General features: G+C 38.6%; 1 protein-coding gene across 1 annotated transcript in view; it reads left to right on the forward strand.

Moving 5' to 3' along the window:
• DOK6 (docking protein 6) overlaps nt 1-27995 on the forward strand; it is a 600408-nt gene that overhangs the window by 255621 nt on the left and 316792 nt on the right. Inside the window, exon 3 of the mRNA XM_075828380.1 lies at nt 7661-7775. Coding sequence (XP_075684495.1) covers nt 7661-7775 — 115 coding nt within the window. The remainder of the gene's footprint in view (nt 1-7660; nt 7776-27995) is intronic.

The following is a 27995-nucleotide window of genomic DNA, read 5'->3' on the forward strand; positions in this document are numbered from 1 at the left end:
TGATAGCTATCAGGGATACGATAGATTTTAAACTGGTGGACTCCCGGGTGGATGTGGGGGGGAGATTTCTTGCTCTGATATGCTCCATTAACGATACCCTAATCACACTAGTCAATATATATGCTCCTAATGTTTCTCAGATTAGATTTCTAAACAAAACCATAAGGAAAGTTCGCAAAATCCAGCAGGGACAGCTTATTTTCTGTGGAGATTTCAATATCATTCCAGACAGAATTTTAGATTCTACTAGTAGGAGCAGGAGGTCTCTCCCCACTTTGTCAAAGTGGGTTCAGCAACAGGACATATATGATGTGTTTAGATGTCACAATGCTTCGACAAGAGAATTCTCCTTTTACTCGCCTTGTCACCACACTTTCTCTAGGATAGACCTGTTTTTGGTAGATAAGTGGTTGCTGAATTCAGTGATAAAAGCTGAGGTGTCAGACATTACGTGGTCGGACCATGCCCCGGTCTCCATGCAGGTTGCGCTGTCACCCTGGAATCGGCCGCATAGGTCATGGAGGAACAATACTTTTCTGATGGCCTTGACCCAGTATAGAGGGCGTATTTCCTCCCAGATAAAGGACTATTTTGACCTAAACGATTCACCGGACATAGACCCATTTGTGCTGTGGAACGCCCATAAGTCTGTGATGCGCGGTCTGTTGATCCAACAAAGCTCCCATTATAAAAAACAAAAACAGCTGAACACAGACCGCATACTAGCACAGATTAAATCCCTGGAGATGCAACAGCAATCCTCCCCGTCTTTTACGGTCCACGATGCTCTGGCTAAACTAAGACGGGAATTGAGAGAAATACTGATAGCAGACTTTGATAAAAGTTTAACCTCCCTCCGCATGACATACTACACCTCACACAATAAGGCGAGTAAATATATGGCAAATAGAGTGAAACAAAGACGGCAGAAGTCGAAGATACCGTTTTTGATAGCGGAAGGAAGTGAGCCAAAAATCTCGAATCCCCAAGGGATAGCGGATAGGTTTAGCCAGTTCTACTCCAAATTATACACCTTACAAGGAGACCCCAGTATAGTGCCACCTACAGCAGAGGCAATAGATATATTTCTAGATCAGATTCAGTTGCCGAAAATAACTCCTCTTCAACTAGAGCAGCTAAACGCTCCTATTTTGCCAGGCGAAGTGTCCAAAGTTATAAAATTAGTTAAACCAGGTAAGGCCCCGGGGCCGGATGGGTTTTCATCCGAATATTACAAATTTAACGAATCTATTTTGACCCCTTACTTAGCTCGTATTTTTAATGTAGCGATAGATAGGGGAAGCCTCCCGGCCGAGATGTTGCAGGCTACTATTGTAACAATACCTAAACAGAGGAAACCCCCGACTCTCCCAGCCAATTTCCGACCCATCTCATTGTTAAATTGCGACACAAAGCTTTATGCAAAAATATTGGCCCAACGTCTTTTGACAATACTCCCCACAGTAATTCATAACGATCAAGTGGGATTTACTAAGGGGAGACAGGCGCCAGATGGCACAAGGCGCATTATAAATCTAATTTCCAGGGTGGAGGCAGGTCGAACGCCCTCTGTTCTCCTTACTCTGGATGCAGAAAAGGCGTTCGATAGGATACACTGGGGATTTGCCTTTGAAACTATGAGGAGATTTGGATTTTCGGGAGCCATACTAGGGGCAATCGGGGCCTTGTACTCTGCACCTTCAGCCCGGGTGTTGGCTAATGGGATGCTGTCTGAGCCATTTAGTATCACCAATGGAACAAGACAAGGTTGCCCATTGTCTCGTTTGCTCTTTACTATGGTGATGGAGCCGATGGCGGAACTGATACGAATGGATATGGGGGTGCGAGGGATTTCTGTAGGACATAGACAGCATAAAATTGGATTGTTTGCGGACGATGTCATACTGACCCTTACAGAACCGTTGTCCTCTCTCCGCAGAGTAGCAGAGATTTTAGCACAATTTGGCAACATGTCCTATTATAAGGTTAATGCCTCCAAGTCTCAGATATTGGGAGTGGCCATACCATTGACACTGCGACAAGATATACAGAGGGAATTTCCGTTTGGCTGGGAGGAGATGTCGATCCCTTATTTAGGCATAAATTGTGCTCGCCAACATCTAAATTAGCTCATATTAATGTTCTCCCTCTTCAGGATAAATTGCAAGACGAATTAAATCGTTTGTCAGATACAGAACCATCCTGGATGGGCAGAATAATCCTGTATAAAATGCTTATCCTCCCCAAGATACTCTATGTGTTTAGGACAGTGGTGGTGCCTCTACCGGCCTTTATTCTCCGTAAGTTACAAGATCAGCTGATGCGGTTTATATGGAAAAATAAGAAACCTCGGGTAGCCAGACAAAGTCTATACATACATAGACAGAGAGGAGGAATGGGGGTACCGAGCCTAGAGGCCTACCATAAGGCCATAGTGGTACGACAATTGCGATACTGGTGCACCGCATCCTCTGGCTCTAGTTGGCCGACGATTGAACAACACCTGATAGGGGATATTCCTCTGACCTCGCTACTATTAATTCATGCAAAATTTCCTAGGAAGGTACTTCCTAAATTTCCTACAGTAAGAGTGTCGCTACAAGCATGGAGGCATATCCTGACAGTGACACCCTCCTCTAATTCGGGGTACAAACTCTTTTTACCAGTAGATGCTCTTGAACTGTTAATACCTGATCTGAATCTACGTAACTGGGTTAGGTTAAGAGTAGCGACGCTGGCAGATCTTTATGGAGAGGATAGTATTAAACCCTTCTCAGAATTAAGAGAAGAATTTGCCTTGGCTCATTCCGAGTTCTTTAAATACTTGCAGATTCGACATCTCCTCCCGACAAGGGCACACACACAGGTTTGCATCCCCTCCAGGATACATCATCTGCTATTTGAGGCCTCAGTTATAGAATCTAGCTTAACAAAGTCCTTCTACGAAGTGCTATTGGGAGATACGATGTTGGCCAAAAATAAACACATGCTACAATGGGAGAGGGACTTGGGATCCACTTATACCATAGAGGATTGGTCCAGGGCCATTAAGTGGACGTTAGGCTCCACCATGAACTCAAACCTCCTGGAAGTCTATCACAAACTGGTGTTGCGTTGGTATTATACTCCCCTTCAGATCTCCAAGATATATCCAGGGGCTAACGCGGAGTGCTGGAGGGGGTGTGGGGGGCTGGGGACCCTACATCACATATTTTGGGAATGTCCCATTATCGCTTCGGTGTGGGTTTCAGTGTTCAATCTGGCCTCCAGATTGTTGGAGGTTCAAGTGACACCAAGTGCAGATCTAGCCCTTCTGTCCCTAAATATGGGAATAATTTCACCGGAAGATAGAGCCTTGGTTTGCCATATCTGTCTGTCGGTTAAACTATTGGTGGCCAGAAACTGGAAGTCAGTCTCGGTCCCGTCTTTGAGGGAAATTATAGAAGAAGTCTCATCCCATTGTGTATATGAAAGATTATTTGCACTCCGTCAGAACAGAATGAATAGATTTGAAGCTCAGTGGCAAAGGTGGACTGACATGTTCCCAGGTTAGGACAGACGAAGGTAAAAGGGGACTTACACGGGGATTACAATGCAATAAGAGGAGAAGGGGTTAATAATAATGGTGGAACACAATAAAGGATATGAGAATGTTCTGAGAAAGCCTTCCCTGTTTCCCTATCCCTCCCTTTCCTCCCCACCTTCCCTTACGAGATAATGTTTTCAGGTTGCCTACCTCAGTTGTACAGGATGGTATTACTCTGTTTTGTGATCATCTTCTTGATGGTATAATTTATATGCTTATGTACAACAATGTTTTCTATGTTTTCTATGTTTAAAACCAATAAAAATTCAATGTTGTAAAAAAAAAAAAATGTCTGTTTTTTAGGACCTGGTTGTCAAATCATAAAAGGTTAAAAAGTGATAACTTAAGGGAATTGAGGATACTAGTAGACAGCAAACTTCACTTTAGCAGTTTCTGGAAAGACACATTCTTGTGATTTATTAAAAATGGCATACAGGAATAAAAAAACAAAACATTGTTTTGTCTATTCTATCAACCACCAATCAGGGCACATATGGAAAATGTTATACAGTTTTGGGTGCCATTGTATAAAAAAGATAGGAGCTGAACTGGAACAGGTGCAGAGCAGGCTCATACAGTAGAGGGACCTTTTGCAAGAACTGGATATGCATCCCTTGATCTCTAGTAGCTCATCATAGTGGATGCCTTTTAGATCTCTCTTGCAATCCACCAGTAATTTTGAGCTACGAAATTCATTAGTTCAGCTCCTTACATGCAATCTAATAGATAGTACGGTGTTACTTTAAAGTAACAGAGGTCTCCCCTACCAACTTGATCTCCGTGCAGCTGCACAGGTTGCACATATGAACTGGTGCAGAGGCAGAACCAAGAATGATTATGATTACGGTTATTTTAGCTGGGAAAGAAGTTGCTTAGGTGCGATCTACATATACTTTATTTCCAAGGACATTACAGAGATCTGTCTGTAACTGTGAGAAGGGGCCATCTACTATGTCTAGAGGAAAGAAGGTTTTGTCATCATCATAGAAGGGGTTTCTTACTACTAAGATCAGTGAGACAATAGAATTCTGGCACAGGTTGCTGTTATGGTTAATTCATTAAAGAAGTGTAAGTGGGGTCTGGATGCTTTTCTTAAGAAAATAAAATTTCAAGTTACTGAGATGAATTATTGATCCGGGAATTTATTCTGATTGCCATATTTAGAGCCGGATTGACTTTTTAACCCATAATATGAGGAAGTTGCCATATCCTACAGGTCAATAATTTAGAATAATAAATTGAACCTGATGGATTTGTGTCTATGTTGAAAACTACTAATATGTTGCACTACTTAGTTATTTTATTACTATGTCTTTCAACTATTATCTACAGTAATATGTCAGTATCGATACTATACATTAATGTTGTGCCTGTAATTCTATCTACAATGTAACAACAATGGCCATTTTCAATGTGCAGTGCAGTGCTGCTCCTTTATCTCTTTTGAATTTTGTTCTTCCTTCACCATTTCACCACCTAAATAATTAAAGGACCATGCTGTTGCTTGCTATTGCTCAATGCATCAATATGCATACATATACACTGCAAGTGTCAGCTGTGTATTACAGCCGACACCTCGCACTAACAGCCGGGATCAGAGATAACTCTGATTCTGGCCGTTTAACCACTTAGATGCTGTGGTCAATAGTGAACACGTCATCTAAGCCATTAGAAAGAAAGGGTGACTCCCTCCATCAGCCCATCGGCCCCAACAACGTGATTATGTAATACCAATGGTTGTCATGACATCCTGGGGGCCTAATAAAGGCCCCCAGGTCTGCCATCTTTCTGCTTCTACTAACATTTGTTATAATTAAACAGCTTTTTTTTAAAAAACAACCTTTTCCCATTTTCCCCTAAAGTTGTGTAAAAAATATAAAAAGTACACATAATTGGTATCGCTGTGTACATAAGGTCTGAACTATTAAAATATCACTGTATTTAAACCGCCAGGTGAACGCCGAAGGAAAATAAAAATTCAGAATTGTCAGAATTGCTGTTTTTTAGTCACCTCGCTTCCCCCCAAAAAATAGAATAGTGATCAATAAGTGATCAAAAAGGCATATGCACTTCAAAATGACACCGCTGTAAAACAAGCCCTCACATTACTCCATTGACTGGAAAATAAAAGTTATGGGTCTCAGAATATGGCAACACAAAATAATTGTTTTCTTTATAAGGGCTCATGCACACATCTGGGACCTTTTATACGGCCGCAAAATACGGATGTCTTCCGTGTGTGGTCTGTATTTTTAATAGACCAATGAATAGAATGGCCGTGACTGATCCGCAAAAAAACGGACAGGAATAGCCTCATAGAAATGAATGGGTCAGTGTAAAAAAACGGATAGCACACTGAAGAATTTCCCTGAAGTATGCTTGAACCCTCAAGTTGTACCGTATTTTTCGGACTATAAGACGCAGTTTTTAGCAAGAATAAATCTTGCTAAAAAATCCCTGCGTCTTATAGTCGGCAGCCAAAGGACCCGGCAGCGCTTCTTACTTAACCCCTTCCCAACCCGTGATGTGGCGGCACATCATGGAGTGGGGAGGGGATGATTGGAGCAGAACGGGCTCACGCGCTGAGCCTGCTCCATACACTGCAGATGTCAGCTGTGTTTTACAGCTGACACGCTGCGCTAACAGCCAGGAACAGCGATGGAGCTATTCCTGACCGTTTAAATAGTTAAATGCTGCAGTCAATAGCAACCGTGGCATTTATAGGGGTGTTCACATGAAGGACGTTTATGACTTATCCACAGGATATGTCATAAATGTCAGAAAGATGCAGCTCTATCTTACCTAGCTCCGCTGTCTCCCAGCCACATCCTGGTTAAAATGGTCGAGTTACGGAAACAGCGAACTCGCTGAGCTACGCTGTTTCCATAACTCCCATAGAACTGAATAGTAGTTCCGGAAACAGTGTAACATGATACGCTGCATCTGTAGCTGCCATTGACTACTATGGGAGTTCCGAAAACAGCATAGCTCAGCGCGTTACACTGTTTCCATAACTCATCCATGTATTGCAGTGTATTGTACCAGCGATCTTATGATCGCTGGTTCAAGTTCCCTAGGGGAACTAATAAAATGTGTAAAAAAAAAGTTAGATAAAAAATTTGTGTACAATTTTTTTTTAAAGTTAAAAGAAAAAACAAGCACAATGTAAAAATAAAATAATAATAATAAAAAAAAAATTATTTTTGTGTCTGTAAAAGTCTGAAACTATTACAACATTGCATTATTTGATTCACACAGTGAACAGCGTTAAAAAAAAAAACATTTAAAACCCCATAATCTTTGTTTTTTGGTCACCTTATCGCTAAAAATAATTAAATAAAAAGTGATAAACAAATCGTATGTACCAAGGAAATGGTGCTATTAAAAACTACAGCTCGTCCCGCAAAAAAATGACAGGTTGTCTGCACAGTACGTCGACAAACCCATTCAAATGAATGGGCAGATGTTTGCCGACGTATTGTAGCCCTATTTTCAGGCATAAATCGAGGCATAATACTCCTCGTTTACGCCTGAAAATAGGTCGTGTGAACCCAGCCTAAAAGTTTTTTCTGCTGCATTCTTCTGAAGGACCCCTGACCAGATTCCAAGGAACTCCAGGGTTCCATGGGACCCTGGTTGGGAAATTATGAACTATGCATTTTGATTTAAGTAAGTTACCTCAGTGGAATATGGGATATATTCAAAACAGTATATATGAAACATCATCATCAACAATAATATGTTATACGTTAGTGACTAGTTAGTTGTCATTTTAAGAACAGAAATGCAAAAAAATAAAAAATGTTGCACTTTGTGTGTAGAAATCAGTCAAAGCATCAAAATCCATTTTTAAAGAATTTTTCCAGAACTAAATACTTTTATTGTTACTTTTAGCAATCTATCCCTTGAAAATAAAGGTGTAATTAAAAATGGAATTATAGGAATAGACAATAAAATCAGCATGTAATAAAGTAGCAAATCAAAAGTTATATTATAATAATATTTTTCAAAAGCCATTAGCACAGAAGAGTTTTTTACTTTATGGAAAACAAACATAAGTCTTTCTTGTTCAAGGTAACAGAACTGCACAACATCAAAACTATAACACGACTGCCTCGAGAGACCAAGAAACATGCGGTAGCAATTATCTTTCATGATGAGACTTCAAAGACATTTGCCTGTGAGTCAGGTAAGCAATTACTACTATATTTGCTGTACAAGGAACCTCAGCTTGTTTCAAAACAATAGTCTAAAACATGATAAATTATTTTATTTACACAGTGGAACCATGCAAGGTTTTGCCAATTATTTTTTTTTAGATTATATCATGTATCATCCAAAATAAGAACATTAATGTATGTATAGCTATTTAATGGATTGTGTTTCTTGTATTGACTGAGATATCATAATACAAATACAAATTTTGCAATTCACTAGTATTTAGTGATAAGATATTTAGGCCAAGATACTGTAGAGAAACTTAAAAACAGAACCAAAGGAACACGTCATAGTGCATTATCATCGAAAGGGAGATAAGGTACAGGTGGTAAATAATAAACTCCCCTTTCGGAGTTGTGCTGGTGGGCGCTACTATTAAAACCGGAAACTGTAAAGAAGTCTAAATAAGAAAATATCCAGTTGTTTAGTTTGTATCAATCTTTTGAGATAGCGATCGTTAGAGAGTACGATGGCCAGGCTTGTCCATAGTTGTGTGCAATGTGTATAGAGAGCAAGCCCTACAATGTCTTTAATAACTTAAAATATATGTGGAAAAAAGGCTGGACTCATCATTAGGAGATCTATGTGTATGGTTAAAGGATTATAATTATCCCTTTGAACACCATCGAGGCAGAGATGGTTCATAAGTATGTAGGATGCATATAAAGTGATCTTACAGAAGTCTGGAATCATTATCTGGAATCATTATTTAGTAGATCGTAATAAGACAAGTAGTAAAATTCAAGCAGAAAATGAGCTTGATGTGTGATGTAGTATAGGTATTTGCTATAGTTTTGCTTTTATGGACAAAATTTGTCTATACCAAAATGTGAATGCATTATGTTGACTATAAGGTCATTTCTGATAGATCGTTCCATCCATTTGGTACCAGTGATTACATTTTAAAACATTTTGCCAAGAAATTAAGGTCTGAATGTCGCCCAAGCATGAATATTCAAAGTGGAGTGATAATACTGCACCATTATCAGCAATGGTGAAAAATATTTCAGGTTACTCCTAGAGAACTACAAATTATATTACAGCTTAGAATTCATTTCTGCAGTAAAGCAACATATTTCCTATCTTTCGCACAATATCTCAAACTGTTGAAAATGTTGTATTTTTTCTTTGTTTTGTTATGCCACAGCAAATATCTAGACAATAGTGTAGAATGAAATGAAAGGTGGAACATTCGCTGTTGTTTCCTTGGTGATACAACACTCTTCTCTTGAGAATCATTTTTTATTTTTTATGTCTGTTATTCCAGTACATTTTCACAATAATATGACTAGTTAGAATACGTTATATGATAAGCAGTGTTTTTGCACTTTCACATACAGTATAAAGACCATCAAGAAGAGAGTATTAACAGCCATAAGTACTAGTAACTAAATTGCACATTGTCATGACATTTTCTCCTGTAAAATAAATATAGCGGGTATTTGGGTATTTTCTAGACCAGCGTTTCTATACTCAAGCACCCCCAACAAGTCATAATATGAGGATATCCCATAGATAATACACCTCTGTTAATTCATGATGCACTGGCAATGTACAATGTTAAGGAAACTTTGGAAACATAACCTGTTCGGGGAACTTGAGGACTGGAGTTGAGAAACACATCTCTAGACAATGCTAGTAATTTCCGTGTTCCATATTATAAATTGCAATACAGATGATATGAGCCCAAAGATCTTCCTGGTCCCTGACTGTGGAGGTCGGCTGCCTCTGAAATGTATAGCATTCACATATAAACAAAATACAGCTTTATCTGGTGTCCATTTGCCATCTGTTATTAATGAGCAGCACCCATGTGTATTTTGGTCTTTTTAAACTATTTTCAAATGTATTGTATCAGTATGTCATCAGTATTGCATCCGCATTGCATCTGTATTTCAAATATTGCCCCTTAGTATTACAGATCTGTAGGACAGATGCAATTCTGATGATATAGTGATGCAATATGATCTGCAATATAACCGTATTATGAATGTTTACTAATATGATCATGTGAAAGTGCCTAGGGGTTTAACTTCTTCCTCTTTCATACCCTCACTAGGACTGTGCCGGCACATGTGTAAACATACAACATAAATTTGGTTCCATTCTTTTTCCTTCCTTTACGCTCTCCGTTCTTTTTTAATATTTTCCCGTGGAGTGTTATGTGTACTTTATTTTCTAGTCATATTGCATATTCAAGATTTTTTACATTCTTAGGTGGCATTACATTTGTCAATCACCAGAAAAGCTCCCTGCGCATAAGCACAATGTATCAATAGGGCCCCATGAAGTGGGTTCTTTTAGCTTACGCCAGGCTGGTATTCATCGGCATACCTTTTTTGCTGTAGGGAATAGTGTAGTAGACTGTGCTATTCCATGCAGAGTCATACAGTAAAAAATGTATAGTGTACGGTTTTTACTATGGGGTCCTATGGGCAAAGTATGACACTATATGTCTATAGAGTAGTATATATCGCAACCTTCCATCAGAGGTTTACGTTGGGAAATCCTGCCGACGTATACTTCCGATGTAAGGCAACAAGGAAGTTTGAACAGAACCTAACTCCCATAGAAGCACGGAATAACAGTAGGAAATTCAGATTTTTCATTTGGAGTTGCTATCATTAAATTTGCATCGACCTTGCTACACATAAGGCTACATCCACACATGGTGGATTTGCTGTGTTCAATTTCTACAGCAAATATGCTAAAAAAAAAAAAAATAGAGGGCCAAACCAAATCATGCATATTTTGGTAAGGAAGACCAGCCGAGGACCAGGGAAGTGATGCCACTGGAGCACCATGAGAGGTAAGTATAGTTTTTTTTAATTGTTTTTATTTATTTTAAACTATTTGAACTTCTGCCAATCCACAGGTAAATCACAAAAAAATCTGTAATAATAGGATTTGCTTTGAGGTTTTTTCTTCCCCATTGAATTCCATTGGGGAAAATCTGCAACAAATCTATGCACTGTGATCTTTATTTATGCAATAGCTGGACAGCCACAAGTTGGAGACCACTTCTTTAAACAATTATAAACTGTGGTCCATTGTTGCTGATAACAGGGACTTTTAATTCCTCGCATTGGGTAACTAATAATAAATAATATAATAACAAGGTAATGATATAACTATTGTACATACAGATGTGTTCTTCCTTAGCTTTCCTCTTATCTCAACATACTATATCCTGACATGTTTTTCGGGATATAGAAAAAAAACTCCTTGTTTCGGGCGCTTCTGTGTAGCAGGATTTTCGTTCACTCCAGACCCATTTTTTGTGATAAAAATGTTTTTATTTGTACATATCGTGAATAAAAACGAAGAAACATAAAAGAATAAAATGAATGTGGACTGCAACGTGTTTCAACGCTGGACCGGCGTCTTCGTCAGGCAGATAAAAAAGAGATATTCTACAGATGTATGTATATATAGATATGTTGGTTGTTTGTGGTAATGCTGATTGCACTCATTAAGATGGAACTTCAAAGAAAAAACCGCCAAAACACGACAGCGGGTCAGGGTTCAAAGGTATAAGGTGGAGACATGCGTTATATAAACACCTTAAAAAGGTAATGTAAAAAAGCACACAGATAATCATATCGATATATGGTTTTCTCAAAAGAGTACTTTCTATGTCCATATTCAACAGTTTTTTGTATCTCTCTAGCAGGGGTATTTTGATTTCGTTTTGTGAGAGGTCCCGTCAGTGTTTTCATTAACACCTTCCTTTTGGAGTATCATATTACTTCTCTGTACTGAGGGACACTGTTTGACTTTTATCTATATTTTATAAAGTTTTTCGTTTCTCTCTAGCCAGGGTATTATGATTTTGTTTTGGTGTCTTATTTTGAACAGTCTAAATAGTGTTTTTACTTTAAACATCCTTTTGGAGTGTCATGTTTCTTCTCTGCCTCGTGGGACACCACTTTACTTGTATCTATATTTTACTGGTTTTTCGTTTCTCTCTGATGGGGATATTATAATTTCGTTCCAATGTCTTATTATGAAAAAAGTCCTATTACTATTTATTTTTTCTTGTCAGCTTCCTTTTGGAGTATCATGGTTTTTCTCTGCATCGCGGAGCGCAACCCGAACAGGAGCACAGACAATGGTGATGTTATGATCTCATAAGTGTTCTGTTTTTTCTTATATTTATTTATGTTCACCAGAGTCTTAATCTATTGGTAATATTTTTTATTTTATTTTATTTTTTTTGGGGGGTGTGTATTGTTGTTAGTTCAAAAGGTTATACTGAGTCTATTTTTTCATTGAGTCCGTTTGGGCTCAGTGATTCAAATTTAAAGATCCAAAACTATTCTCTTTTGTTCAATCTTTGTATTCTGTTGTGTGTATTTGCATCTATTTGTTCTATGGGCGAAATTTTGATATTTTTAAAATTTGATTCATGATGCTGTAGCAGATGTCTTGATAAACTGTGTTTAAGAAAACCCTTTTTAGCAATAAAACGATGTCCATTCAGCCTGCTGTGGAGTGTCTGTGTCGTTCTCCCTATATACTGCAGCCCGCATTTGCATTCGATCATATAGATCACATAATCCGAATCACAATTCAAGTGTGAGTGGATTGGAAATTTTTCTTTAGTTATATTTGACATCATTTCCTTCCTCCCAGCACTGATGCTTTGACAGCATAAACAGTTTTTTTTTGGGCACATTTGAAAATCCCTATAGGTTTTTCGAGAAAGTTAGTATTAGAATTATGGGTTTTGGCTCTCAGTCTACTCGGTGCTATGATATTTTTTATTGTTCTTACTCTACCGAAGGTGATCCCCGTTTTTTTGGGGAAAATGTTATTTAAGATTGGGTCACTTTGTAGTATACCCCAGTGTTTGCTTAAAGAGTTTCTGGTCACTTTGTGATCATAATTATATGTGGTTACGAAATTACTGGAGTATTTTTTTATGTACAATGTCTGTGTTGGAGTATAATATAGTTTTTTCTTTATTTCGTTTTTTCTTTTTCTTCAAGGCAAGTGTTTTGTGTAATAGCCAGGTTTCTTTAGTAGGCATGTTTAATTAATTTCTGGGGGTAGCCTTTTTCTTCAAATCTTTCTTTCAGAATCTTCGATTGATCTATGTACACTTCTGTTGATGAGCAGTTTTTCCTGATCCTCCTGTACTGACTGTGTGGAATGTTACTGGTCCATTTTTTATAATGAGCACTCTTGAAATTTAAAAAGCTGTTTTTATCCACATATTTTTAACCTATCAAGATACAAACTTAAAAAAGATGAAAGAAATCTCTTACTAAAAGGACTATCTTTTTGCCCTACCCAAAAAGCAGACGATTTCCAATTATTTCTAGATCTTAATAACTACATCAGAAAACTCAGACTACAACGAGATTTTGCTATCGAGAACAGCAAACCAAAATAACCAGAAACTCACTCTGACACCGAGGGTTAATACATTCACCTACAAGTAAAAGGAAAATCAAACTTTTATCCACTACATCACAGACATTGTACAACACAGACATTGTACATAAAAAATACTCCAGTAATTTCGTAACCAGATATAATTATGATCACAAAGTGATCAGAAACTCTTTAAGCAAACACTGGGGTATACTACAAAGTGACCCAATCTTAAATAAAATTATCCCGAAAAAAACAGGGATCACCTTCCGTAGAGGAAGAACAATAAAAAATATCATAGTACCGAGTAGACTTAGAGCCAAAACCCGTAATTCTAATACTGACATTCTCGAAAAACCTATAGGGATTTTCAAATGTGCCAAAAAAACCTGTTTATGCTGTCAGAGCATCAGTGCTGGGAGGAAGGAAATGATGTCAAATATAACTAAAGAAAAATTTCCAATCCACTCACACTTGAATTGTGATTCGGATAATGTGATCTATATGATTGAATGCGAATGCGGGCTGCAGTATATAGGGAGAACGACACAGACACTCCGCAGCAGGCTGAATGGACATCGTTTTAATGCTAAAAAGGGTTTTCTTAAACACAGTTTATCAAGACATCAGCTACAGCATCATCAATCAAATTTTAAAAAGATCAACATTTCGCCCATAGAACAAATAGATGCAAATACACACAACAGAATACAAAGATTGAACAAAAGAGAATCGTTTTGGATCTTTAAATTTGAATCACTGGGCCCAAACGGACTCAATGAAAAAATAGACTCAGTATAACCTTTTGTACTAACAACAATACACACCCCCCCAAAAAAAAATAAAAAAAATATTACCAATAGAGTAAGACTCAAAATACCCCTGCTAGAGAGATACAAAAAACAGTTGAATATGGACATAGGAAGTACTCTTTTGAGAAAACTATATATCGATATGATTATCTGTGTGCTTTTTTACATTACCTTTTTAAGTTGTTTATATAACGCATGTCTCCACCTTATACCTTTGAACCCTGACCCGCTGTCGTGTTTTGGCGTTTTTTTCTTTGAAGTTCCATCTTAATGAGTGCAATCAGCATTACCACAAACAACCAACATATCTATATATACATACATCTGTAGAATATCTCTTTTTTATCTGCCTGACGAAGACGCCGGTCCGGCATTGATACGCGTTGCAGTCCACATTCATTTTATTATTTTATGTTTCTAAGTTTTTATTCACGATATGTACAAATAAAAACATTTTTATCACAAAAAATGGGTCTGGAGTGAACGAAAATCCTGCTACACAGAAGCGCCCGAAACAAGGAGTTTTTTCTATATCCCGAAAAGCAAATTAAAAGACCACGTCGAGGAAACTTCAGGCTTGGAGGCTTCCACCTTGGGTCCGCTCCCGAGGCTTGCACAGTGTACCGGAAAGTTAACCAGACGAGCAATTAAGTCAAGTTGTGCTGGTGATCCTGCACAACCAAACCAGGTGAGTCGATCACAACTTCACCATAAAAAGATATTTCAGAGTAAATACAACTTCACCCCAGAGGAGAGCCCTTTCTCCCTCTTTTTTTATACCCTTTTCCAAGCATATCCTGACATGTGTGGTACAAGATGACCAACTTTGAAAAAACATTATTTTGCGATACTATGTGTTTATGGGTGGTGACCTAGTAGTTGAGATGGAAATAGCAGCCTTTCAAGTGTTTTGCTAACATGTCGTGATGTTGTATGGAATTTATTTCATGAGAAATTGGAGTCCATAACCAAATTCAAGCAAAGATAAGGGTGCACATCTGTAATGCAAAAAAAAAACCAAAATGCCTCCAAAAGTTTGTATAACTTTTCAACTTTTTTTTTACTTACGCAAACATTTATAACTGTGTGAATGCAAATGAACAGCAGAGCATTAACATAGTAAACATCTGTTGTCAATTAGCTGAGATATGGACCAAAGTATCCGGCTAAATAGTGTAAAATTTCAATGCTGAATTGGAATCTGTAATGTTTATTGTATACATTATCTTTAATTGCTGCCTTATACATCATTTGCAGCAAAGTTCTTATAGACAGATGTTAACCACAATAAAATGTACAAGTATGAAGAAATGTTTTAGGTTAGGAGATTTTTTTATGTTTTGGTTACATATCAATAACTTGCATTTAGGTTACGATGTACTTACATAGGAACAGGCTCTGAAAAGTAAGTAGAAAATGTCAGTTTATGAGAAAAGTCTGTTTGGACCACTAATTCAGTCTGTAATGGTAACTTTGTTCCAACTGTTATAGTAGAAAAAATAGACTAATTAACCAGTTTGCACTAATGCTAGACAAACAACGTACTTAAAGTTTTCCTTTCTTATGTAAATGAACTTCATTATATAATGAAAAATAATGTAACTTTTATGTTCACAAAATGTCCAATTGACACAGTAGCTCATGACAAGAGGGGCATCTTATACATTTAATGAGTCCTGCACCTCGGTCCCTTGGACATGATTGGAGAGGTTATATAAGCTTCAGAATGGAACTCTCTGCCACAGGATGCTGTGCTGGTTGATTTGTATAACACGTCCAAACGGGGCCTGGATGCCTTTCTTGAAAGATATATTATCACAAGTTATAGTTACTAGATTTCTGGAGAATTGTTGTTGATTCAGGAATTTAGTCTAATTTCCAAATTTGGAGCTGGAAGAAATTTTTCTTCCTGATATGAGGCATTGGCAAGTGCCTCATAGGGGTTTTTACCTTCCTCTGGATCAATTCTGTATGAATATGGGCTTGACCTAATGGACTTGTGTCTTTTTTCAACCTTATCAACTATGTAACTATATGAAAAGTATCCTTGAGCTGGCCTACAACTGAAATGCCCTAGAATATTCTGATACATTTTAATAGTGTTTTTACCCTATTGCCACCTGTAACATACATATACGGACATGTCCTTCCTTACCTTTCCTCACATATTTTTTAAAATATCCTGCGATGTCTGGCGTGAGATAATCCATTTTGAAAAAAAACACACATAATTTCGCAATACTCTGTCACGAGATGTCTATGTTATAGGTGTCTATGTATGGCTACCCAGTGGTTGTGATGTGAATTGCTGCCTTTCAAGGGTTTATTTCATGAGAAATTGGAATCCTTAAAGGGGTTTTCCAGTCAATAAAAATTGGTGTGAATGGGAGAAAAGCCTGCAATACCTGTGAATCGCCGCTAAATGTATGTCGAAGATTCACAGTGAGCAAGAAAAAATGAAGGGGAAGCAGCGCTCATATGAGCGCTGCGGCCCCTTTAAAAAAGCTGATCGGTGGGGGTCCCGGGACTCAGACCCGACTCATCAGCTATTAATGGCCTATCCTGAGGATTGGCCATCAATTTTTATTGGTTGGAAAACCCCTTTAAACAAATTTAAGCAAAAGTAAAAGTGGACACATCTGTACCTGCTCAGAAGGAACATCATAGAGTCAATGTGGGGATCTCTAGTTATGTCAATAAGTTAATAAGTTAATGGTGGCATATAGTTAGGTGAGAGAGGGGCATTGTAGGAGAATTTTTTTTTCTTTTCAAGGAGGAATATTGGGAGCTAGTTTGGGAGCTTAGTATTGCTTATAGACAGATAGGCTAATAATCGCATGTTCAGGCAAATTGGTTAAAAGATGTAATATTATTGTCTAAAATGAAACTCAGATTTTATTGATTATGTATAATGGTTATAGAGTTTGGAAGTGGAGACTAATTAGAGGGAAAAAATGTAATCAATGTCACCAACATCCATATGCCTTTTGTCTTTCTTCAGTTTTACAAGAAGTAAAGAATTTGTTTGGTTTCTTAATAGTGGACTACAATGATGCATGGGGATATGTGCTATTGTTAATGGTACATACTGCAATAAGATACCTAACTCCAGAATCAAAGATCACATGCAAGGCTTTTAATGCCTTTCTTTGTTAGTGTTAGAGGCATGGTATAGTATAGGAAATCTCATGTTTGAGACTAAATTAATCTTCTGTAGTTAGATGAGTGTCTTGAAGACATCATAAGATATCATCATTAGGGGCTTTATCTTCTTTCCAGGGGAGTTATCTTTTAAAAGGACCATTAACTCCTTTGGCGTTAATAGAAGAGATATTTAGTACCACATGAAAATCTTGAAAAAAAAATAAAGATATCATGGTATCTTCTGGGAACTTCGTTAATAAAATTGTTCCTATAAAATAAAATCTATGGCCAAGATCCATTAAAGACGTCATTATTGTCTAATTTGCCTCTACCTTAAGGTGTTTTTGTAAGTTTAGTCTGCTGAGCAAATGGTTAAACTTGACAAATTCATGAACACACAATACTAAAGTGAAATAACAAGGTATAAAAAATTTGTAAAGAGTTAACTAACAATTTAAACAGACAACTAAAGCTCCTTTTACATGGAAAGATAGATTGCTAAAACAAACGATGAGCGCTGAAAGTCGTTAACTTTCCGAAGACTTGCACTTCTATTTTACTATAATCGGGTGTTTTTTTCATACAGTAACTGCGATAATTCACTTGTCTTTCCTCCTTTCATGCTCTTTAAATTACAAATGAGAGGATGTACTCTAAATAAACTATGAGTTTTTAAGACCGCTTAAAATATGAGATGGACGACAAATAAGCGAATTATTGTTGTTGATTTGCTTGCTGCAGATGTTTACATTGGAAAATGGTTGGGAATGTTTGTTCGATCAAATGATCATGTGTAAAAGGCCCATTGATCAAAAGATTAAACAATATATATATATATACTGGGTGTGGGGTGAAGGGAAATAATATCCCTTTTAGGGTCATGTCAGACACAAGAGGTATTGTAACATAGCAGATAAACAAGATGCCTGTCTAGCAATAGTACTTCCACAGTCAGTCTTGGCACTGGCTACTCTGTTTAGCAGAGGCTAAGGGACCGCTGGTTTTCACCCTTTAGCCCCTGTACAGGGATCTGGTCTTTGCTGCAACAAATCCGCAGATTGCATCGGCAGAGTAGCCGCTGACAGGTGGAGAAAAGAGGCAAGAGTAAACCAAATAAGCCAATGGAAAAATACCTGGTAATCAGAATAGAGGACATCAAAGTTAGAGGATATGCAAAAAACAGAATCTGGACATGGCCTTGTCAATAAAGAGAAGTACAACAAGTCACAGAATGTCAGGTAAACAGATGGTCAGGCAGTCCAACGTCAAACGCAAAATAGGCAATGGAGGGTTAATTAGACGAGTAATCAAGGAAAGACGGCTCAAAAATGCAGGATACAATATCAAATAGCTACGTAACTAAGGAACCAGAATAATATATAATAAATGGCGAAGAGCAAGGGAATAACCAGCATTTAGATAGAGCACCAAGCTCAATGATTGGGCTGCTGACCGAGTCACCTGGATCTATAAATTGGGCGGCATCCGTGCTGCAAGGATCAGTGCGGCGGTCTTCCGGGTCGAACAAGTGTCGCATGAACGGTTTGAAGAATGTGACAGGTATTTTAGTAAATAGGTGCAAATAAGTCAACCGTCTGATGTTGTATTACTTTAACCATCAAAGTTTTGTTTGTAAGACATAACTATAGTCAAAAATGAAAATATCATATTGTTACCAAATTAATGTGTAGAAAGTTTATTTTTCACCAAAGTTCAAAGTTTTTTTCCCCTCCAAAACTGTCAGAGTTTATTCAATCAACACCAGGACGAGTATAATAATATTATTATTATAATTTTTTTTTGGGGGGGGGTGTTAAAAAAAATAATTACCAGTACAGCCATTGTTTTTTTCATTTTGTGTTTTTTAATGTTTACTATGTGGTAAAAATAACAAGTTAGCTTTATTCTACAGGTCAGGACGAAAACTGCAATACCAAATATGTATATGTTTTAGTACTTTTGAACAATAAAAACATTTTTGGTGGGAAAATAACTTTTTGTGTCGCTAAATTCCAAATTTCTGCAAATCTGCAAATCGTTTTTTGTGGATTTTATATACGCTTTACACCGTAAAATATAAATAATAATGAATATTTATTCTTGTGGAAATGAGGATTGCGGCGGTACAATTTTTTTTTTAGTCATTAAAGAGAACCTTTCACCTCCCCATACATGTGCAGCTAAGTGCAGCTTGTAATGGGGAGGGCTGTACAAACCCTGGGGCAATTTTTCTACCTCCCTCCGTTATTTAGATATCGGTGCCGTTATATTTGGCACCCGATATTTAAATAATCCCTGAACAGTCAACGGGGCGTGTACTGGCAAGGGGGCGTGTTACTATGGCTGTGACACTGTCCAATCAGATATGGACAGTTTTAAAGCAAGAGCGAGGAGAGAGAGACAAATATAACGGCACCGATATATAAATAACGGAGGAGGGTAGAAAAAAATCTAAAATGCCCCAGGGTTTGTGCAGCCCTCCCCATTACATGCTGTACTCAGCTGCACATACCTGGGGCCTTTGTCACGCCCCCATTTGCAATAGTATCCCATTGGCCTCCATGTGATCACGTCACGAGACGTCGATGAGCTCAAAGAGGGAGTGCAAGTCAGTGCAGTCCTGTGAACTGCAGCTCTTACTCCATAGGTGCAGCCCTAGTCTTAATGGAGCAATCAATACCCTGGCTGTCAGAGGAACTACTCTGGAGCTGCAGTACTTCTCCTGAACTAGCATCCCCAACATCTAATAACTTGGCAAATTTATTGGGGTGTTCAGAATTATATTCACTAAGGCTATGTTCACATTTGCGTTTGTATTTTTGTTTTTCTGTTACGTCATAGGAACATAAAACAAAAATAACGGCGGTACCAGATCCGTTACGTGATGGACCAGCATGTTGCATTTTTTTTTTCTGGCATTTTTTCTGGAATCTTCGACGGATGCTCCTTAAGGAGCCTCCAACACAAATGTGAACACTCCTCTCAGTAATGAAAACCACTGTTTGCTGCAGGTTACCAGCAATAATTCCTCACTTAATAGCAAGCCACGCACTTAAATAGGATTTCTTGTTTTAAGTAAATAAACATTTATTAATTGTATAATGAAAGGCTATGCAAATTAGACCAAAATCACACACACAATTTTAATGCAGATTTTTGCCCAGGTTTTGGCTCTGAGCCAAAGCCAAAAGTGGTCCAAAAGGAAGGAAAGCTATGAAAAACTGATGCATCTCTTTTCTTATAGTGTGTCTCACTATAAAAAAAACCTGAGCAAAATAACTGACACAAAAACAGTATCAAAACTGTGTGTGTGATTCTGGCCTTAGCGTATTAATTTTTCAGATTTGTCAAGGTCTCTGGTAGCAGTCAGTGAATGAGAACACTCTAGTTTACATTCAGTAGCTGAGTACTTATCCTGAACACATCCTGCAAAAATTGTTGCATGGCTTTTTAGAAAAGGAAAAGCTCTAAGAAATCTGTGTCAGACCATGTATCTGTTTTCAGAACAGATTTTATAACTATGAATATAAAGAAGAAAGCTTTCAATTACTAACAGCAAGCAAAGATCTTGAAAATTTTGAGCACTTGAAGCACAAAGTTACTGTACCTAACATGTCATTATACGGTGAAAACCATGCTTGAGAATTTCACCTTTAAATTAAGGTATGGAAAATTTCCCAGCCTGTAGAAATGCTCAGTCAGCTGCTAGTGGTAATTTTACACACAATTCATTGAGTGGAGATGAAGGAATAAAGCCGCACACTGCATCGTCTGATGTATGTAGTATAATGTAGTATGATGTGTTTCTGCATCAGCAGATGTGTTGCTGTTAATTGTAGGGTTAATATTCCTCTCTACTTTTAGCATGGTAAAGGGCAGATTTCACTTTTCTAAGGCCAGGATCACCCACGTAGTTTTGGTGCAGTTCTTAACTCTGTTTTTTTGAGCCTGGACACAAAAGAAAGGAGTTGCATCAGTCTATTCTTTATACCTTTCCTTCCTTTTGGATCCACTTTTGGCTCTGGCTAAAAAAAACAAAGTCAAAAACTTCACCAAAAACTGCATCAAAACTCGGGTTGTGTGGGCAGGGCCGGCTCCAGATTTATGTGGGCCTCAGTGGGCCTCTTTGCGGTGTAACTCACGCGACAGCAGTAAAATGGCAGAAACTAGACACCGAATATAAAAAAAGTTAGGCCCCATTTGTGCCCCTATGTATTAATTAGGCTGCCTTGGTGCCACCATATATTAGTAAGGCCCCCTTTGTACCCCCATAGAGAAGTTAGGCCCCATTTATGCCGCCATATAGAAGTTAGGCCCACTTTATGCCCCCATACAAAAGTTAGACCCCCCTTTATGCCCCCAAATAGAAGTTAGGCCCCCAGTTTGTGCCCCATATAGAAGTTAGGGACCATTTATGCCCCCATATAGAAGTTAAGCCCCCAGTTTGTGCCCCTATATAGAAGTAAGGCCTTGTTTATGCCCCCATATAGAAGTTAGGCCCCAGTTTTGCCCTCATATAGAAGTTAGGCCCTGTTTATGCCCCCATAAAAGAGTTAGGTCCCCAGTTTGTGCTCCCATATATAAGTTAGGCCTTGTTTATGCCCTCATATAGAAGTTAGGCCCCCAGTTTGTACTCCCATATAGAAGTTAGGCCCTATTTGCCCAGTAAAAATAAAAAGAAACTAACCTTACCCGTTTCTTCGACTAGCAGATGGGTCCTGTCACTCCTGTCTGTGTCTTCTTTCTGTGACCCAGCGCAGTGACATATTAACGTCACGCTGGCTTGATTACATCACCTGCGTCGGGATGCTGATGTCCCTTGCATGAGTCTGCTCTGCATTAGTAAGCAAAGCTTACTGATGCTGTTCGGCGCTTTAACACACCGTTCCTCTAGTGGGCCAGTACGCGGCCACCCCCGCAGTGATGTAAAGCGGTAGCGTAAACCATTTGGCGGCCGAGTGGGCCCCCCCCAAATGCAGTGGGCCCCGGCACTTGCCTGGATTCGACGGTTGCTGACACATGCCCTCTATGTGGGCTAAGATTATTATCCTGCCACACAAGCAAGAGCGGCATATGTGCCAAATGCCACTCTACCACAGACTTTACTGTGACTAGATACTGCAGCATTGAAAAGTTCAGTTCATTTTGGCAGACACGAGCATAATGAGGCTGGGTTCACACGACCATGTTACGTCCGTAATGTACGGAACGTATTTCGGCCAGAAGACCCGGACCGAACACAGTGCAGGGAGCTGGGCTCCTAGCATCATAGTGATGTACGATGCTAGGAGTCCCTGCCTCGCTGCAGGACAACTGGCCCGTAGTGTAATCATGATTACAGTACGGGACAGTAGTTCCACGCAGAGGCAGGGACTCCTAGCGTCGTACATCACTATGATGCTAGGAGCCCGGCCCCCTGCAGTGTGTTCGGTCCGGGTCTTCCGGCCGAAATACGTTCCGTACATTACGGACATAACATGGTCGTGTGAACCCAGCCTAAGGGATCTTTTTTGCAACCGTATTACGTACAAGTTTTTGTAGTGGTTTTGTACAATAGCTCATACACTAGTGCAATAATTTTTGTGTGCACTATTTTATGTGCAACTTCCCAATCATGAATATAATATGTTGAGGTGTTCCGCCTATGCTTGTCACCTGGCTGGAGTTTATTAGGTAATACACTAATATTCTAGGTTATGTATGGTATTTAATCATTTAATGACGCAAGAATACCTCACTGCATTTTGATAGGTATAATTTTTTTTCTTTGCATAGCTGAATGTGGTCTTGATGTTTGCAGAACAGAAAGTTGTATTATTTATTGCACTATTTTGGGGTATTCATAATGTGGCATTTAACTAATATATTTTTATGTGAGGGGCAAAAAGTTTTTAAAAAAACTATTATTTTACGATGTTCAACATGCATTTAAAATAATGTGTTAACTATGTTGCATGGGTTGTAACAGTTATACATTTTAAAAGATTTGGTCTTGTTTCTCTACTGATGCAGCAATATATAAAAAAAGAAAATCTAGAGTGGTGGAGTAAAAATTGAGTTCATTAAATCATAACTGAATGATAAATTTCTCTGGCCATTAAAATATTGCTGAATTGGGCATTACTTTAGTGGTAAAGCACATTATCTGCTTGATAATATGTCCTTATAATGAATTCTCCTTAATATCATTCTAGACAGCACTATAGAAACATATTCTAGTATAGACAGTCCATTGCTATACTCCAACAGAGACAAATGTATAATTAAAGGAATAGCAAGATAGATGTTTTTAATTATGTAAAATGATGGTAAGTCACTGCTGTGCTGTTGTGTTTAATTCGTATTATGAGGTATTACTCAAAACTGAAATTACATGGAGAAATCACACTGCAAAAATTTAATTTATTCTCTGTTGTTGTCCACACAGAAAAAATACAATAATGCATTTAATGATGTATGAGTTTAGATTGATTTTTCACTAACTATTAATAATACAAAAATGTAAAATGATCTTCAGTCATTGTAATATACTCTCATCTTACAAGTAGGAAATAAGTGTTGTTCTACTATATTGGTCAAACACAGTTTATTCTTACACTCCCCAACATTGGAATTGCAACACCAAGGAGGAAAAGTTTTGGAATTGTGGAAATCACAGGAACGATAGACATGTTAATGATATGCAAATGATAAAAAATGGAAACAAAATATTCCAAACATCTTGATTTATTCAGTATCACATATGAGCGCCACGTGTAGAAATACAAACACTTACACGCCTTGGCATGCTATCAATGAGGTTATTAATAATTGTCTGAGGAATGTTATGCCATGCTGAATGCACTTGGGCACGTAAATCATCAAAATTGGCTGCTGGCAGCTCCCTTTTCAATTTCCAACCAATTACGTCCCAGATGTGCTTGATGGAAGACAAGTCCGGAGACTCTGCAGGCCATGGTAGCACGTTTAGGCCATGCAGGCTGCTCACAGTAGCACGAGCAACATGTGGCATTGCATTGTCCTGTTAAAAAAACGGCTTCTGGGACACTTTGGAGAAGTGGCCATACCACTGGTTCCACGACCAAATGAAGAGTACCTGAAGAGTACCTGAAATGAAGAGTAGAGTGGTCCGGCTACCGTACATTATGTCACCCCACACCATAATCCCGGCAGTAGGACCGATGTGATGTTCCCCATCTGAAGGCCTCTTCATGGCGTTGCCTACGTGGTCTCCGGACCAATCTCCGTCTATCATGGCGTCCGAGACAAAAGCGGGACCCATCGCTGAATGGGATAGATCCCTATTTCAGCCTCCACTGTCGTCTTGCTGTGCACAATGATAGCCTGTGAGAGTGGTGGCGTGTGGGCAATGGAACACCTGCAGCTGGACATCTGGCTCATAGCCCAATGTCGTTTGTGTCGACATTGGATGCCGCCCTAGGATTGGGATGTGATGTCCAATTATACTTGCTGTACAAAATGGATCACACCATTTTTCTAATCAGATGATCATGTCATTCCCGTTTGTTGTTGTTCTCCCGAATGCCGAGACACGCAACATTGAACAGTGCTGAAATTTCGGACTAGGCACATAGCGGTCTGCCGGTGTGATAAACCAAGGTCTCGCAGTTCAGGGATTCTGTTCCTCTCAGTTTGCGACAAGTGGCGATAACTGGCACGTCGACGAACAGGAGGCATCGCACAATCATCCCACACCACTTGATCCGTGAGGTTTCATGTGGCTGAAAAGCTCTGCTTTCCATCTGGCTTTTATGCTCCTCCCACATGCCACAGATTGGTGCTCGGTGCTTGAAAATTTCATAATTTGCAGATCTTAGCGACACCTGCTAATTCCTTGATTTAATCTTACGGCTTGCCCTTCTTGGTGTTGCAATTTCAATGTTGAGGAGAGCATTTCGTTTAAAATGTTGCTCATGTTAATTAAAGCGACCATCGAGTCAAAAAACAAAAATTTACTATAAACTGCAAAATGATCGTTTTTATTCCTGCTTGTTTCTGGCTCTGTTCCCACGTTCCGGTCCCCGCTGTTTGGTAGCCAAGATGGCCGTTGCTGTCCCATACTTGCATTTGGAGAACGTTGCCTGCAAGTCTGAGACATGCTCCTACCCCTCCGCTACCCTCAGATGGACTTGCACTGATGACATCAGCACTGTCTCCTTATAAAAGTCTGAGACAGCGGCAGCCATCTTGGATAATAGATAACGGGGACTGGAAGGCAGGAAGGGAGCCAAGAACAAGTCGAAGAAGGACCCAGGTATGTTAACTATAATTTTCCAGTTTATAGTTATTTTTTTAGGTTTTGGCTAGAGGGTCGTTTTATTTTTTAGGTAATGAATTATTAACAACTGTTTTTTTCTCTGTCTCGTTATTATTTTTTTGGGACAATCTATGGATGCAGTCACATGCGGTAGATATTGTTGCAAAAATTTCTGCAGCATATACATGGATTTCTGCAAGTTCCATTCAGATGGAATGCAATGGAACTTATTTTTTAGTTGCAGACAATTCTCCAACAAAATCTGCCACGTGTGACTGCACCCTTAAGCTACATGCACATATTGCAAAATTTGGTGCAGAAAATCCGCATCAAAACCGCAGGTAAATGCAGGCAATTGCGCAGGTAAAATCTGCACCTAACCGTGCCTGAATTTTTATGCTGCAGATTTTGGTGTAATTTTTTCAGATACAGTTCGTAAGAGGAAACGCAAGATAATTTGACATGCTGCAGATTTTAAAATACGCAGGTCAATTTACGCGCAGAAAAAATCTACAACATGTAGAAGAGATTTCTTGAAATCTCACTTACTATGCTAGTACTATATTACTCTGCGGATTTTCCGCACGAAAATATGCGTGGCAAATCCGTATGTAATTTGCATCGTGTAGGCAGATTTTGCATGCATTACTAAAGCCAAAATCTGAATGGGATCCAGGAGTAGGACACTTTTAAGAGTTCCTTTATATATTTCTTCTGTTTAGGTTCCGTTTCCGGTTTTGGCTTAAAAAATACATGCAAAATCTGCATCAAATCTGCCCTCTGTGAACAAGGCCTTCGAGTACTAAAAAGCATCAGATCCTACTAAGGCTAAGTTCACATCTTGTTTTTACTGTTTTTACATTTTGACATGAAAAACAGTGTCAAAACGTGTACCACAGCGTTTATATTGATTTCTATGGTCAGGGCAGATGCCCTAATGGTGTCGTTTGTGCATACGTTTTGTGTGCTTATGTTGTATCCTTTTTTTTTTCCATGTCCTGAAAGCGTAGTCTACTACGCTTTTCAGTACTTTTCCAAAACACATACCACACATACAAGTTTTTATTTGTATTGAAGTCAATGGCAACTTATGGAAGACATATGCAATCTTATACCCTACGTTTGCATACGTAAAATGTATACGTTTTTGTAACCCAATATATGGGAAATCTTGACATTACAAAGTTTGATTTAGCTCAAGAACAAAAAAATGTAACGTTTTAAAAGAACGGATACAAACGTATAAAAATGCATACGACATATATTACAAAAAACTTGAGCGTATGTTACAAATGCATATGTTTTTGTAACTTTAAATCTTATAAGTCGTCGTATACCACAAACGTGTGCACAAAATGAGATGTGAACTTAGCCTAATAGAAATCTGTCAATCAGTCAAGACAGTGTTCATGCTATAAAATTGTACTCAATCATTAGTGGTAAATATTTCAATCACAGTGTTTTGGGGTGTAGTTTTGGTTAAAGAAACACATTTTATTGTTACAAACGCAAGCAGGTACAAAGAATCAGACAAAGTTGCCAGTGTCCTCCATTTTTCCACGATTCATGTGCCATAATTCCCAAAGGTGTTGAATTTCGCCGAAACCAAAACTTTTGGGAAATTCGGAACACATTTAATTTGTGTAGAATAGATTCGCTCATTTCTAATAGCCAGTAGTAAAGTAAGGCTGGGTTCATACGACCTATTTTCAGACGTAAACGAGGCGTATTATGAAAATAGGGCTACAATACGTCGGCAAACATCTGCCCATTCATTTGAATGGGTTTGCCGACGTATTGTGCAGACGACCTGTAATTTACGCTTCGTCGTTTGACAGCTGTCAAACTACGACGCGTAAATTGACTGCCTCGGCAAAGAAGTGCAGGGCACTTCTTTGCAACGTAATTTGAGCCGTTCTTCATTGAACTCAATGAAGAGCAGCTCAAGATTTACGGGCGTCTCAGACGCCTCGTATATTACGAGGAGGAGCATTTACGGCTGAAACGACGCAGCTGTTTTCTTCTGAAAACAGGCTGTCATTTCAGCTGTAAAAGCCAGCTAGCGTGTGAACATACCCTAAGAGCTTCATGGCACACAATTGAGAATAATCAAACATGAGGGAAGCAGAGCCCATAATATGAGGTTGTCAAAAAAGAAATACCAATGACCCATGCATTTAAAGAGGCTCTGTGACCAGATAAAAAATGCCCTATCTCCTACATCATTTTATCGGCGCTGGAATGTAGTTAACAGCAGTGTTTTTATTTTGAGAAACAATCTTTTTTCAGCAAGTTATGACCTTTATTACATTTATGCAAATTCGTTTCTTAATGCCCAAGTGGCCATTTTTTAACTTTTAACCAAGTGGGCGTATTACAAAGAAGTGTATGACGCTGACCAATCAGCATCATACACTTCTCTCCATTACACCAAAGCTTGTTTCACTGAAAATTTCTGCAGCAATTCCGTTGAAAGTAGCAGACATTGAGCTGTGGAAAAAATGCACCATTTCCTGCGTTTTTTACTGCAGAAAATGGTGCGTATTTTGCTGCATTTTTCACAATGTTTGGAGATGGT

Source organism: Rhinoderma darwinii, chromosome 5, assembly GCF_050947455.1.
Source record: "Rhinoderma darwinii isolate aRhiDar2 chromosome 5, aRhiDar2.hap1, whole genome shotgun sequence".
NCBI classification, from domain to species: Eukaryota; Metazoa; Chordata; class Amphibia; order Anura; family Rhinodermatidae; genus Rhinoderma; species Rhinoderma darwinii.